Here is a 16,628-nt window from a genome sequence, read left to right as displayed (position 1 = left end):
TGTCACGATAAGTGAAAAACCAGGAATTGGCGCCCCCCGCCCCAAGAACAAGAAACAAAAATTGTGTTCAATATACTGCACAACCCACCAAATTTGACACAAAAATGGCATTTGTTCATAGATAACCCACACTGAACTATAGGCTGCAGCTGTCCTCACTGTCGTATGGGATATTTACACCGAATGATATTAACCAGTAACACTTTGTTTGACGGCAGCATCATAAGACTGTCATAAGACCAACTGAAACACCACAAATCAATTGGCTGCAAAGCTTCATTGCTTCAAGAAGCTTCATTTGGCCATCACTGCTTCCATGGGGGAGACAGTCAACCTCTGCTGCCATCACTGTTGTCAACACTGTTGTCGTCCAACATGCCTCCTAGCATGCATGGCTGCGCTACAGGCAGTGTTCATGTTCTGTGCTAATTATTTCTTCAGTTACTGTACCTGTTGTTTCATTAATTGCTATTTATGGTATTTGGTGACACTTTATTTCACAGTGGGGCCGTAAGACTGTCATAAGACAACCATAATTATGACATGACACTGTCATGAGCAGTGTTGTTAATAACGGCGTTAGAATATAACGGCGTTACTAACGGCGTTATTTTCTTCAGTAGTGAGTAATCCAATTAATTACTTTTCTCTTCTTGGCAAAGCCATTACCGTTACTGTGGTGGGAAAGGCGTGCGTTACTATGTTGGTTGACTGACGCGAGAAAAGTCTGAGACAGACTGACTCACGGAGACGAGAGAGCAGAGCAGGAATGGGGAGGAGGCAAGGGAGGGTGACGCCGTTGCAAACACGATGCTACTATGCTAGGTGGCTCCAGGTGGGTCACTGACCCACCCCCATACTTCACAGTGGGTATGAGGTGCTTTCCAGCATGCGCATTTTTCGTGGCACGCCAGACCCACTTAGAGTGTTTGTTGCCAAAAAGCTCAATCTTGGTCTCATCTGACCAAAGCACACGGTCCTAGTTGAAGCCCCAATACCGTTTGGCGAACTCCAGACGTTTGCGTTTATGATTGTGAGTGAGGAAAGGTTTTCTCCGTGCATGCCTCCCAAACAGCTTGTTGGCGTGTAGACAGCACCTCATACCCACTGTGAATTATGGGGGTGGGTCAATGATGCTGTGGGGCTGTTTCGCTTCCAAAGGCCCTGAGAACCTTGTTAGGGTGCATGGCATCATGAATGCTTTGAAATACCAGGACATTTTAAATCAAAATCTATTGCCCTCTGCCCGAAACCTGAAGATGGGTCGTCACTGGGTCTTTCAGCAAGACAATGACCCTAAACATATGGCCAAATCTACACAGAAATGGTTCACCAGACACAAAACCAAGCTCCTCCCATGGCCATCTCAGTCCCCAGACCTCAACCCCATTGAAAACCTGTGGGGTGAGCTGAAGAGGAGAGTACAGAGAAGAGGACCCAGGTCTCTGGATGATTTAGAGGGATTCTGAAAAGAGGAATGGCTGAAGATCCCTCTTTGTGTTTTCCCATCTTGTGAAACATTATAAGAGAAGATTAGGTGCTGTTTTGTTGGCAAAAGGGGGTTGTTCAAAGTATTAACACCAGGGGTGCTAATAATTGTGACACACATTATTTGATGTCAAATAATTATTTCTTTATGTGGTATTTTTTCCCCACTGAATAAATGCACTTGTATTGAAGGTTGGATTTTTCTCTTTTTTTTCCCATTAAGGTCCCATATTATTTAGAACAAAAAAATATATATTAGAAGCTAAAAAACACATCTTAACCAGGGGTGCCAATAATTATGGAGCGCACTATACATCCCTAAATGTCCAAATTGCGTACTGCTTGTCATTTTCCCTCCAAAATGTCATGTGACTCGTTACAGGAGTGCTGTCAGCATTGCTGCAGTGATTGAACAGGTGGGGGGTCAGCCTGTTAGTGCTCAGACCATATGCCGCACTCAACATCAAATTGGTGTGCATGGCTGTCACCCCAGGAGGAAGCCTCTTCTGAAGACTGTAGACAAGAAAGCCCGCCTGTCTCCTCAGATGGGACATGGTTCCAGTAATCCATGTGCTTTGTTGACATGTCTTCAGCAAACTGTTTGCGGGCTTTCTTGTGTACCGTCTTCAGAAGAGGCTTCCTCCTGGGGTGACAGCCATTGAGTAAATTCTATTGGTTGTTGTTTACAGTGGGGTATCATTTCAAAGGCACTTGCTGTAGTATTTAATGGCACCTTTAAAGGCTTTAAGTTGTTAGTTTTGTATCTTCACAATAAACGAAAAGTTGAGTTGATGGATCTGACCGTATTGAGAACATCTAATTACAAGTGGGGGAAAAAATGACCATCAAAAGAAACGATTCAAATGTTTATTATAATTGATACAGGTAGTCAAAAGACTGTGTCCGATAATACTTGTTTGACTACAAAGTCTTAAACTACTGGTAAGTGAAATGTGTGAATGATTAAGTAACTTAACTTCCTACTTGTCAGGAAGAAGTCACTTCCTCTTTAACTGTGTAAGTAGGTAACAAAACATTGAGTATATGTTTGTGTTCGAAGATGGATAACGCGCGTCGGCTATCTGAGATGAATGGAAATTCCGCCAGCATTGCCAGAGAGGAGCTACGAGAGTCCACCTTAAGGGTTGTGAGCCTCACTGCCCAATTGGAAGGACTTCAGAAAGAGGTGGAGTACAATTTTATGACACTTTGAAAATGTACATGTCTGTGTGAGGGGCACAAGTATTTGCAGCACTTGTGATTTTGCAAGTTCACCGACTTAGAAAATAGGTAGCTGTCTGAAATTTCAATCATAGATGCATTTCCACTCATAGAGACATAATCTTAAAAAAAAAAAAAAATCCGGAACTCACTGTATGATTTTTCAAAAATTAATTCATAATTTACTGGGGTCCATAAGTATTTGTACCCCTGAGAAAATCAGTGCTAATATTTAGTGCAGAAGCCTTTGTTTGCAATTACAGAGGTCAGACACTTTCTGTAGTTCTTCACCAGGTTTTCACATATGAAATAATCTATATTAATAATCTATTTACTAGGGCTGTCAAACGATTACAATTTTTAATCGAGTTAATCACAGCTTAAAAATCAATTCATCGTAAATAATCGCAATTCAAGCCATCTATAAAATATGCCATATTTTTCTGTAAATTGTTGGAATAGAACAGTGCTTCTCAATTATTTTCTGTTACGCCCCCCCAAGGAAGACGTAAATGTTTCGCGCCCCCCCCCCCCCCAACTCTCTGCCGCCACTGTAAATAGTATCATTCGTCTATATTACTATTATAAGTACGCCTCAGCCTAACATTGTGTCCTTTTTTTTCTATTAAAGAAAAAAAGTAACATAGATCAACTTATAATAAAGTATAACTTTTTAAACATTGTGTTGCTTGTAACAGAAAAGACTTAACGCGCATCAATTTGCCTGAAGTTAAAAAAAAAAAAAAAAAAAAAAAGCATGTTCCCCGAGGTCACTCGCGCCCCCCCTGGCATCGCTCTGCGCCCCCCTGGGGGGGCGCGCCCCACCATTTGAGAAGTACTGGAATAGAAAGATAAGACCCAAGACGGATATATACATTCAACATACTGTACATAAGTACTGTATTTGTTTAGTATAACAATAAACTAACAAGATGGCATTAACATTAACATTGTTAAAGCGATCCATGGAGAGAAAGACTTGTAGTTCTTAAAATACAGTATAAATGTTAGTACAAGTTATAGAAATTTCATATCAAAACCCCTCTTAATGTTTTCGTTTTAATTAAATTTGTAAAATTTTCAATTAAAAAATAAACTAACTCGCCATTGTTGTCAATAATTACACAATGCTCATGGTGCTGAAACCCATAAAATCAGTCGCACCCAAGCGCCAGCAGAGGGCGACAAAACAAAATACACAAGTAGCAAGTGGACATGACACTGTGCTGTCATTTTAATCGGTTTGAGCGGGGCATGTGCGTTAAATGCGTCAAATATTTTAACGTGATTCATTTTTTAAAAATTATCGCCCGTTAACGCGATAATTTTGACAGCCCTGCTATTTACATAATATTTATAATTTATTTTGCATGTTTTCCTCAAGTATTATATTTCTGATGTTCTGATTTATTTGTGTTGAAAACTTTGCAGTAAAAAAAATAAATAAATAAAATTTGCTATTTTGGTCAAAAACGTATATGATATGTTGAATATTGCTATTGATCCTGAAAATATCGGTGATTATCTCTGCATTTGGTGATTTTTGTGCATCTAGTGTAAAATCTGACTTTTATAGCCATTTTAAGTTGTGTTATACTTCTATAAAAAATAATTAATCAGGATTTTATAAGGGAACGACTTAGGATTTTTTGATGCCGCTGCTCATGGAGACTCGTATATGGCTAAGCTAGGTGCCTGTTTTAGTTTTAGGTCGGTAGCAGCTTTGGTTTTGTAAATATTTGAATTTGAAGTTTTTGAAAATAGGAACCCTACAAATCGGCCCCCTTTCCCGTGTCATGTCAGTAGGTTATGAAGTCAATGACATCATTTAAAAGAATTAAAAAAAAAAAAAAAAAAAAAAAAAAGTTTCAGTCCGGAAATTACGTTAAATTTCTTTAACCCCAGGCCTCTGCAATTCAGCACTAAATTAGTCCGTCTTTGCTCATTTTCAGCAATTATCTTCAAACATATTTCATGTACAGTCCCTGACAAGTCAAACAATTGCTAATAACCTGACTTTTAATTATTCAATTGGTTTCAGAAATGGCTCATATGAAAGCTAAGACACTCCCAAATGATGTTGCCTCTTGCATTCTTAACCATAAAAGGGACAAGTTCTGCAGCAGGATGGTGCTCCATCGCATACCTCAATCTCTACCTCAAAGTTCCTCAATGCAAAGATTAAGATCCTCCAGGACTGGCCAGCCCAGTCACCAGACATGAACATCATTGAGCATGTCTGGGGTAGGATGAAAGAGGAAGCATGGAAGACGAAACCCAAGAATGTTGATTAACTGGGAGGCGTACAAGACTGCTTTCTTTGATGTTCCTGATGACTTCATCAATAAATTGTATGAATCCTTGCTAAGCCAATGGAAGTCATACAAAATATGAAATTTGGATTTCACACCGACCACTACTTAATTCGCTTTTGTGATGTAACCTATTTTTGTATTTGAAGTACATTTTTTTGTTCAATTTTTACACTGCTTTCTGTAGGCGACAAACTTTTATTAATTTCATTCATTTTTTCAGTGAAACAAATATATTTTTGTACATTCAGCAAACAAAACAAAATTGCAACAATTAAAGTGAAGTCTAACTAACTGTAGTCTTGAAACAAATCTGAATAAGGAAAAACATTGCAATAAAGTAATGCAAACTGGTTAGAGTAGCTGAGATCTGTCATGACAGAACATTGCTCCTCACAAACATCCTCTGCCAATGATATCTGGCGCCATCTAGCGTCATGAATGGGTATAATGTCTACACCTCGAATATAAGACGACCCACACTTTTTCAGTCTTATTTCGATGCACAAAACACTATTATATTCGGGCCAATATGGTAATTGTCCATCACCTCTGACCTTTTCTGGCAGGCTCGTGGTTGGCGTGATCGCGTAACAGAACTGGAGGAGGCACTCGCTAAGGAAAAAGACGCAAGACGCAAACTACTATTCGAAAAAGATAGCGAAGTGGCTCAGATTCAGAAAAAGATGGAGCAGCAGTTGAATGAATACGAACAACTGCTGGATGTTAAATGTGCTCTCGACATGGAAATCAATGCATATCGCAAACTTATAGAGGGAGAAGAGGAAAGGTGCGGGCTAATGATCAACATGTATTCTCAGCTACTTTACTCATCCTCTTGTCTTTCACCTGCAGATTGAAGCTGTGTCACAGCCATTCCTCTCGTGGAGACATGTCTTCAGTCTCTTCCAGCAGCCGTAGTGTTCACACAACTCAGGGAAAAAGGAAGCGTATTTTTGTTGAGGAACAGGAAGCTAGCAGCTCGGTATCTATTGCTCTTTTTGCCTCCTCAGCCACAGGTCCCATTGTAATCGATGAGATTGACACTGACGGCAAGTTCATAAGCCTCCAGAACACTGGCGAGAAGGTATAAAGATTTTACAGTGTTACTATTCATCCAGATACAATGTAAGCCTCTGTCGTTGTTTCAGGACCAAGCCATGGTGGGCTGGGAAGTCATTAAAGCTATTGGAAATGTGACAGCAACGTTCAAATTCACACCCAGATATAACCTGAAGGCTGGACAGAAAGTCACGGTAAGAGTTCAGTACGGCACCTGAGGAAATAAAAAGCTCATAAAACATGATTCGATTCAATTCAATTTTATTTGTATAGCCCAAAATCACAACAACGTTGTCTCAAAGGGCTTTGCAGAGGCAATATGATACACCGTCAGAAACGGCAAATGAAGTCAACAACATAACATAACTTAACATAAACTTTAATTTTAATGAAATGATTCTCAAAGTAAATTTATTCCCTATTTGTGGTGCTGTCTAGTGGCAATCGCGCCTTGAGAATTTGACTACCGTAGTTTTCGGACTATAGACCCTACCCACGTGACGTCACAACTCCTTCCTCCTGACTGGTGCCGCCCAATTGTCCGTCAACACATCATGTTTACCTGTTACGGCTACGTACATTCCTCCTATTTACGACGTGTTTTTCTGCTCGTTAACATTAATAATCAAAATGGTGAAGGCGTGTGTGGCGGTCGGTTGCAATAACAGAGAAGATAGACGGAGAAGACGGAGAGACTTGAAGTTCTACCGGATTCCGAGAGACCCGGAGAGAAGAGAGCGAGATGGGCTGCTGCAATTCGACGAAAAAAACTGGGCTCCAAACGATTACCACAGATTATGTAGTAGTCATTTTATATCTGGTAAGATGCATTTAATATATATTTAGAGGGTTTTGGGCTGACAACCACAATTAAGATCATTGCTAAGCTAATCGCCGACAACATACACGTATGTATGTGGTGAGAGTGCTATCGCTAAACCATATAAACATTAAAAGCCCTAACTCCATTGACAAACGACATGAAATACATTAGACTTGACAGTGGATGTTAGCAATAACAAAAGATTTTGAATCAAAAATTTCGTAACTCACCTTTCCAAGCACAAGATAGATTCCTGCCGAATTTACGTGGACGAGGACCTGTTTCACCCAACCAGCAACGAAGTATTTATAAGCCTCCAAGCTCTTAAAGTTTTTCAAACTTTCGTGAGAATAGGCTGATTTTGTGTGGACAAGATAGTTGTACATATCAGGGTAGCTAGCAGATGTCAGGCAAATACGGCGGAGACAGCGGGTCGAAAAACATCGATTTAGGCATCAAATATGGATCTGGGGGATGGATCAACTGAAGCTTTTCCACATAACGCCTTTTATGCAACGCATCAAGTGAGTTTACGGCATCCGAAAGCACCGGGTCTTCCATGAAATGCATTATAAATTGCTCGATCAATTGAGACCATTGATAATACAGACACAAAATGACGGACAAGGGGGCGTAACCATACAGCGAGCACGTGATTTTGTGACGTCGGTGGGCGCACCTGACTAGGGTTGGGCATCGAGCATCGATGGGAACCGGTTCTAACACTCCGATGCTCCTGGAATCATTCGAATTTTTAAATTTCGATTCCTTGTTTCAATACCCTGACCGCCGAGCGGAAAAAAATTGCTCGAGTTCAAAGACTGATATTCATATACAAGTTAAAATTAGCCCTGTGAGAAGTTCATTTAATTTAAAAAATCATCGAGAAGTTAAGACTTTAATATACACTATGCAATTTTTTTCCCCCCTGCCTCTTAAAAGAATGGGAATCGAGAATCGTTCGGAACCGGTATCGAAACTTGGAATCTGAGTCGTTCAGTTTCTAATGATGCCCAACCCTACACCTGACTATAAGCCACCACCCACCAAATTTGACACGAAAAGGGCATTTGTTCACAGATAAGCTGCACTGTACTATAAGCCGCAGTTATCCAAACTAGGGATGGGAATCCGATTCCAATTCCGAACCGGTTCCTAGGTTTCGAGTAAAGATGTCATCAAAGTATCGGAATCGGCAAAAAAAATATCGAACATGCCTTTTTTTTAATATATATATATATTTTTTTAAATTAAATCATTTTCTAATTGTATTTAACGTTACAGACAAAATGTCTTACACTCATCCAGAGTCTTTAGTTTTGGCTTAAAGTAGGGTTATCAAATTTATCGCGCTAACTGCGGTAGTCATTTTTTTTTAAAAATTAATCACGTTCAAATATTTAACGCAATTAACGCATGCGCTGCACGACCTACTCACACATTGTCGCGTTCAATCTATAATGGCGCCGTTTTACCTATGTATATAGAGCTAAAAGGCAGCATAAAATGAGTAGAGTGAATTTTGGCAGTCTTTGGAGCCTTTTCTTAATTGGCTAAAGCCTTACAATCACTCTCTCAACAATTAGAAATATCGTGGGAAGCAATGTGGGGAAGCAAGGTAGTAGTTGATCTTTTTCTTAACACCCTATGTTATTTCCCAACGCAGAGAAGATATATCAATTGGTGCCACTACACACAGTCATGGTTGCACTTCCCATCATGCATGTGGGCAGAACAGTTAAATGGCTACAGTATCATTTACTGAAAGCTCAACAAATACACTAGATGGCAATATTTAGTCGCAATATACAAAGTCACATTTATCCTTTAAGAATTACAAGTCTTTCTATCGGTGGATCCCTCTCACAGAAAGAATGTTAATAATGTAAATGCCATCTTGAGGATTTATTGTCATAATAAACAAATACAGTACTTATGTACTGTATGTTGAATGTATATATTCGTCCGACTTTTATTCATGTTTTTCTTAATGCATTGCCAAAATGTATATGATCGGGAAAAATCATCGGGAATGATTGGAATTGAATTGGGAGCAAAAAAAAAAAACAATCGGATCGGGAAATATCGGGATTGGCAGATACTCAAACTAAAACGATCGGGATCGGTTCGGGGGCAAAAAAACATGATCGGAACAACCCTAGTTTCGAGGCCTCAACGTCACAATGAAAAAGCCTTAATGACCCCTTTAACGATTACTAAAGACGCGCATTGCGTCATCACGTGACGTGTCTTGTTGTCCAGACGCATCAAACTAGCATGGCGCCAAGAACCACTCGCTCCAAAATTCAATTCAATTTTATTTGTATAGCCCTAAATCACAACAAGGTTGTCTCAAAGGGCTTCGCAGAGGCAAAATGATACACAGTCAGAAACAGCAAATGAAGTATACAAAGAGGAATAAAGAAAGTTCAAGTCCTGTGCATCCCTCATCCTTGGACCCTCCATGTCAGCAAGGAAAAACTCCAAGCTCTTTGGGAGAAAATGAGAAACCTTGGGGAGTACCACAGTCAGGAGAGATCCACTCCCAGGACGGATAGACAGGATGCACCAGGACTGCTAATGGGAATTAGCAGGCGGGGTTACAGTCTGTAAAAATGCAGTAGAGTCAAGGAACAAGAAGAGGTCCATCTAGCCAGATGAGACGGGGGTGGCAACGAGGATGTCCATCCAGCCAGGGGTCTGGATAGTCAGGAGGCTGCAGCTGAAAAATAGCCCCTCGGAAAGGGGACACGGGGTGACTAGTGATGAAGAGACTAGTTAACGAGATATTAACATTGGAAAATAGAAATAAAGTTAGACAACTGGTAGGTAGAGTGAGAAAAAGGAGATAGAACTCCGTGGCTGTACTTCCCCCAGCATCATAGCTTCTAGTGCAGCTTAGACTGAACTGTAAATCTAATCCGACTTCAACTAGCCTGACCATAAACTTTGTCGAATAGGAACGTTTTTAATCTAATCTTAAACGTGCAGACTGTCTGGGCTTCTTTAATATTAGCTGGAAGCTGATTCCATTAAACAGGGGCTTGGTGGCTAAAGGCACTTGCTCCGACAGTACTTTTAGAAACCCTGGGAACTACCAGTAGACCTGCATTCTGAGAGCGGAGTGTTCTGTTGGGACGGTATGGAACCAGAGCATCGGTGAGATAAGATGACCCCAACCCATTAATGATCTTAAATGTAAGAAGGAGGATTTTAAATTTAATTCTAAACTCGACTGGAAGCCAGCGAAGGACCTGGAGCACAGGGGTGATGTGCTCTCTTCTATTAGTTCCTGTTAAAAGTCTTGCTGCTGCGTTTTGGGCAAGCTGTAGACCTTTTAGAGAACTTTTAGGACCAGCTGCAAGTAGGGAGTTACAGTAATCCAATATAGATGTAACGAACGCGTGAATTAATTTTTCTGCATCGTTTTTAGATAAAATATTTCTAATTTTGGCTATGTTGCGCATGTGAAAAAAGGCCGTTCTGCAGGTTTGTTTAATATGAACTTTAAACGATAAGTCTGGGTCAAATAGAACTCCGAGGTTTTAACTGTGGTGCTGGAGGCTACACTTAGATTGTCCAGAGTGACTATCTGGGCAGTTAAAGAGTCTCTCACACTTTTTGGGCCTATTATAAGGACTTCTGTCTTTTTAGGGTTAAGTAGCAGATAGTTAGTGCTCATCTAGGTATTTATATCTCGGACGCAGGTGCTTAGTTTATCCACTTGCCTGATCTGCTCAGGTTTAATTGATACAGTTGTGTGTCGTCAGCGTAACAATCAAAGTTAATGCTATGTTTTCTGATGATATCACCTAGAGGAAGCATATACAGCGTAAGCAAGTTTGGCCCGAGGACCGATCCTTGCGGCACACCATAACTACAGTGCCCTCCATAATTATTGGCACCCCTGCTTAAGATGTTTTTTAGCTTCTAATATTTTTTTTAATTCAAATAATATGGGACCTTAATGGAAAAAAGAGAAAAATCCAATCTTCAATACAAGTGCATTTATTCAGTGGGGAAAAAATCCCACATAAAGAAAAAATTATTTGACATCTAATAATGAGTGTCACAATTGTTAGCACCCCTGGATTTAATACTTTGTAAAAACCCCTTTTGCCAACAAAACAGCACCTAATCTTCTCCAATAATGTTTCACAAGATGGGAAAAGACAGAAAGAGGGATCTTCAGCCATTCCTCTTTGCAGAATCTCGCTAAATAATCCAGAGACCTGGGTCCTCTCCTATGTACTCTCCTTTTCAGCTCACCCAGCAACAGATTTTGATTTAAAATGTCCTGGTATTTCAAAGCATTCATGATGTCATGCACTCTAACAAGGTTCCCAGGGCCTTTGGAAGCGAAACAACCCCACAGCATCACTGACCCACCCCCATACTTCACAGTGGGTATGAGGTGCTTTTCAGCATGCTCATCGTTCGTGGCACGCCAGACCCACTTTGAGTGTTTGTTGCCAAAAAGCTCAATCTTGGTCTCCCAGGCTTCAACTGGGACCGTGTGCTTTGGTCAGATGAGACCAAGATTGAGCCTTTTGGCAACAAACACTCACAGCTGTGAATGGCCACAGCTGGATTTTTTTCGGGACTTTATGGGTGAAACATGGTAATATAACAAGGGTCACGATGCAGAAATCACAGACATCAAGGAGTGGTCAAGATTTTCTTTTTCATATATTTACACTTTTAAATGTTTTTTTTTTTTTTTCAACTTTTTTATGTTTGGATCAATCATTTATCATCTAACATACTGGAGAAAATGTGACAGTAACCAAAAAAAAAATACAATTAAGCGATAGTTATGAGGTAGATATCGGTGACTTTTTTACAGACGCCAGTCTTTTCATTGTGACATAATTTGTTTAAAAGTTAAAATACGTGAGTGAATAATTTTTTTAAGTGTTTTTTTTTTTTTTTAATGAAATATGAGACATAAATGATTCTAAGCTAAAAATTAGACATTTTGAATAATAAATATAGGGCTGTCAAACCATTAAGATTTTTAATCGAGTTAAATCACAGCTTAAAAATTAATCGTAATTCAAACCATCTATAAAATATGCCATATTTTTCTGTAAATTATTGTTGGAATGGAAAGATAAGACACAAGACTGATTTATACATTCAACATACTGTACATAAGTACTGTATTTGTTTATCATAACAATAAATCAACAAGATGGCATTAACATTAACATTCTGTTAAAGCGATCCATGGATGGAAAGACTTGTAGTTCTTAAAAGATATGTTAGTACAAGTTATAGAAATGTTATGTTAAAACCCCTCTTAATGTTTTCGTTTTAATGACATTTGTAAAATTTTCAATCAAAAAATAAACTAGTAGCTCGCCATTGTTGTCAATAATTACACAATTCTCATGGCGCTGAACCCATAAAATCAGTCGCACCCAAGCGCCAGCAGAGGGCGACAAAACTCACAAAAAAAACCAAACACAAGTAACAATTGCATATGACCCTGTGCTGTCATTTTAATCTGTTTGAGCGGGGCATGTGCCTTAATTGCGTCAAATATTTTAACGGGATTAATTTAAAAAATTACCGCCCGTTTCCGCGATAATTTTGACAGCCCTAATATAATTAATTACCTTCATTTTATGGCTGGGTTGAAACGAGCGGTTGCGCGACGTCTGTAAACAGGGGTTTCCAGGGTAAATCGGACAAGTTAAAAATAGTTTGGGGGCTTAATTTGCCATGAATCTGCTATGGCACCATATAGACATATTGTTATATCAAGCACAACAGTTGTTTTAGCTTAAAATACAGGAGTTTCTTTTAAAGAGGAGTGCAAGAGCAGAAACTGCTTTTTCAGTCTTGTCTGTGTTTTCCGCCATATCTAAAGAGTTTGAACTCACCGCCCAGAGTGCATTGCGTCGTCAACAACAATAGCGCCCTACTAGTTAAACAACTTTTAGGAAAACAAAAACATTGAGGGTTTTTGATATCAAATTATAACTCATTCTAACATTTATATTTAATAAATTACATGTCTTTCTATCCGGGGTACCTTTTAAAATTAGGCCTCGAGACCAAGACAGGTCTTGAGTGTTACAACATTAGCAAGATTTGTCACACTGATTGTCGCGCCATGATGGTTTCCTGTCCAACAAAAGTGTTTTAGGTTAAATAGAATTCACAACATGATTTGAATGGTACTCCACTAACTGTTGGAAGTGCAAACACTCAAGGGTACCTTCTCTTTGCAGATTTGGATGTCTGATACTGGCATGAGTTCCAAACCCCCTACTGATCTTATTTGGAGGGACCAGTTCTCCTGGAGATCTGGAGAGAAAGTCCATGTGGTTTTGATCAACGCTAAGGGAGAGGTGAGACTACAGCCATTTTATATTTGTAGTATTTTGATGGATTATTTTATCTCTTTGGCGGCCCTGGACAGCAATAGACGTCATTAGTAAGTAACAAATAGTTACAAGTACACTCTTCATCAACTACCATAATTTTTGGACTACAAGGTGCACCTGAATATAAGCCGCCACCCCCCAAATTTGACACAAAAACAAAATTTGTTCATAAATAAGCCGCATTGGAGTATAAGCCGCAGATGTCTTCACTATATTATGGAGTATTTACACCAGAAGGTAACACTTCATTTGACACTGTAATCATAAAACTGTCATAAGACCAAATGAACCACCATGAAGCTTTGAACCAACCGGCTGCAAATAAGCTTCATTTGGCCATCTTTCCTCTCTTGGTGGAGACGGTCAACATCTGCTGCCACCTGCTGTCAACATTGTTGTCATCCAGCATGCCCCCTAGCATGCATTGCAGCACGGCAGATGTAAATAACAATCAAAAGTCCTGTCATGTTATGTGCTAATTATTTCTTCAGTTACTGTTCCAGTTGTTTTATTGGTTGCTAGTTAATGCTATTTGGTAATACTTTATCTGACAGTGGCACCATAAGACTGTCATAAGACCATCATACTTAGGACATGACACTGCCATGAGCATTTATGAATGCTTTTGAGAGATGTCATTTTGTGCCCTGCGGCAAATTATCTCACTTTTGAATGGTTGTAAAAGATCCGAGCTGGACATAAATAGTGACATACCGTAATTTTCGGACTATAACCAGCTACTTCATTTTGAATCCTGCGGCATATTTGTTGATTTATTTGGGTTAATAAGTATTGATTTATTTGACAGCGGCGGCAAAAGACTGTCAAAAAACCGTCATAATTATGACATGACACTATCATTGCCATTACTGAATCCTTATGACAGATGTCATTAAGTGTCATCTGCAAATTATGTCACTAACTCAAAAGTGAGATAATTTGCTGGATAAAACTAAATGACATCATCATGAGGAGTTTGAAATTTCTACATGTCACTCCAACTGTCACAGCTAAGGTAGATAAACAGAAGCATTTAATAAAGCCAAGCATTTATCTACTACAGTACTTAATTCTTCTTCAAAAATGATTTGGTTGGACAGTTTTGTTTAAAACTGATCATAATTTTGACATATGTAGTGCTTCAAAACCATTTTATATACATTTTTTAAATCACTTTGGGGGGGAAAAGTGAGAAAAAACATGTCTTAAATGGATCTCTTTCCAGTGCTAAATCTAAATAAATACATTGAGCACAAAAAAACACACACACAAAAAAAAAAAATTGGGGGGGGTGCGCTACTTCGCGGTTTTTCACTTATTGCGACGGGTTCTGGTCACCATTAACCGCTAAAAAACGAGGGATCACTGTACACTGTGGTGATGGTGAGTCATCCAAAGTCTTTCCAAACAGCTATTCAAGTCATCAAGTGAAAATTTCTTTGAAAAAAAAAATTATTTTTTCTAATATCGCAATATATCGTAAACCCCCCAAAAAATCGCAACAATACTTTTTTCCAATATCGTTCAGGTCTAGTGCCAATACTTTTGTCTGGCCCATTTTTGGAGTTCTGTGTAAAATGATAATTATTTAATCTCCCCCCCCCCCGCCCCCTTTCTCTTTTGTGTTTTTTCATTGCAAGCAAAATAAATGAACATATTACTACCAAAGCATTTGTAACGTCAATCATATTCTGGGATAAATTGAGCCTTATCTGACAGAATTGCAGGGGTGCCAATACTTTTGGCCAGCAGTGCATATTCAGTCGTGCCTTATAGTGTGAAAACTACAGTTTATCGAAGGAATATCTGTTTATCTTCGTAAGCACTATCAGCCTGTATATTGATAATGCACGTTTTGTTTGTGCATGTGCTTTAGGAGGTGGCAAAAAGAAAGACTGCAGATGAAGAGAATGTTGAGGAATTTAGTGCCATTGATGAAAAGTTTATCAAAGATGACCTTTCCAAAGAAAATGTGAGTGTGAAACAGAGATTTTTAGGAGGTAATCAATGGGAGTTTTGACCAGTACTCATGTCATTTATACATAGCGCCAACTTTATTGCAACGTAATTTACAGTAAACAGTGGTATGAAAAAGATTCTAAACCTTTCGGAATTTCTCACATTTCTGCATAAAATCATCAAATGTCAAAATAACACAGATGTAAAAATCTGCTTTAACTAAAACCACCCAATCATATTTAGGTTTTCATATTTTAATGAGGATAGAATGCGAACAATGACAGAATGGGGAAAAATAAGTAAGTAAACCCTCTGTCTAAGGAGATTTAAAGAGCAATTGAAACCAATTTTTAACAAACAATTTAAGTCAGGTGTGTGCCCAATAGTGCTGCAACGATTGATCGATTAACTCAAGTACAAGTGTGTATTTGATTAGAAAAAAGAATTCGAATGAAATTTTTCTGCTTCGAGTATTCGTTTAATTAAAGTGGTGTTGAAATGGTTTAATTTGAAAGTGTTTGCATTTTTATTGATTTGGGTGCATACACAGCCCTCTAGTCTGCCTCGATTCAGATGGCTGAATCCAGCTGCTCCATGTTAAGACCAACATAAGCCAAGTTTTTGTTTGACCTAATGCATTCGTCATTTAGTTTATGGGCATATTTAACTGTTTTTTGTGGGAATATGTGTCTCAACCATTTGTTTAAGAGCATTGTTAAAAAAAAAAAAAGGTAGCTTTTTGTAGCATTTAAGCTAGCAGACTTTTGCTTAGCCAATTATTCTTTTGCTGTACATAGATTTTTTTTTATACCGTTTGAGGCTCAGCTCAGGTATTTTCATTATTCATGTTCCTTATCCGATTACTCGATTATTCGAACTAACTAGTTCATCGATTAATCGACTACTAAAATAATCGATAGCTGCAGCCCTAGTGCCCAGTCACAAAACCTTTTAAGTCAGGTGTGTGCCCAATCACTGATGAGTGGTTTAAAGCGGCCCTGCCCACAATAAAAAATACACCTGGTAAGAATTGTCTTGATGGGAAGCACTGTCTGCTGTGCATCATGGCTCAGTCAAAAGAGCTCTCTTAAGATCAAGGATTGTTGATTTGTATAAAGCTGGGAAAGGATACAAAACTATGTCTAAAAGTCTGGATGTTCATCAATCGACAGTCAGAGAAGTTGTCTACAAATGGAAAGAGTTTGGTACTGTTGCCTTTCTCCCATGGAGTGGCCGTCCACCAAAGATGACGCCAAGAGTTCAGCGCAGAATACTCAGAGAGGTAAAAAAGAACCATCGAGTGTCTGCTAAGGACTTATGGAAATCACTGGCAAAGTGCAATATATCTCTGTGCACACATCAACTACA

At 39.0% G+C, this 16,628-nt stretch overlaps 1 protein-coding gene across 2 annotated transcripts in view; it reads left to right on the top strand.

Annotated features, from left to right (window-relative positions):
- Positions 1–16,628, top strand: part of lmnb1 (lamin B1) — a 37,657-nt gene that overhangs the window by 19,452 nt on the left and 1,577 nt on the right. The window contains exons 5-10 of one of the 2 annotated variants that reach the window (XM_057819591.1): positions 2,549–2,674; positions 5,591–5,811; positions 5,877–6,108; positions 6,173–6,277; positions 13,146–13,265; positions 15,178–15,301. In XM_057819591.1, the coding sequence (XP_057675574.1) occupies positions 2,549–2,674; positions 5,591–5,811; positions 5,877–6,108; positions 6,173–6,277; positions 13,146–13,265; positions 15,178–15,301 (928 nt within the window). The remainder of the gene's footprint in view (positions 1–2,548; positions 2,675–5,590; positions 5,812–5,876; positions 6,109–6,172; positions 6,278–13,145; positions 13,266–15,177; positions 15,302–16,628) is intronic. The other variant, XM_057819592.1, reaches the window with a different exon arrangement.

This window comes from Corythoichthys intestinalis, chromosome 17 (assembly GCF_030265065.1).
Source record: "Corythoichthys intestinalis isolate RoL2023-P3 chromosome 17, ASM3026506v1, whole genome shotgun sequence".
Classification (NCBI taxonomy): domain Eukaryota; kingdom Metazoa; phylum Chordata; class Actinopteri; order Syngnathiformes; family Syngnathidae; genus Corythoichthys; species Corythoichthys intestinalis.
This window is presented reverse-complemented; position numbering and strand designations above follow the sequence as displayed.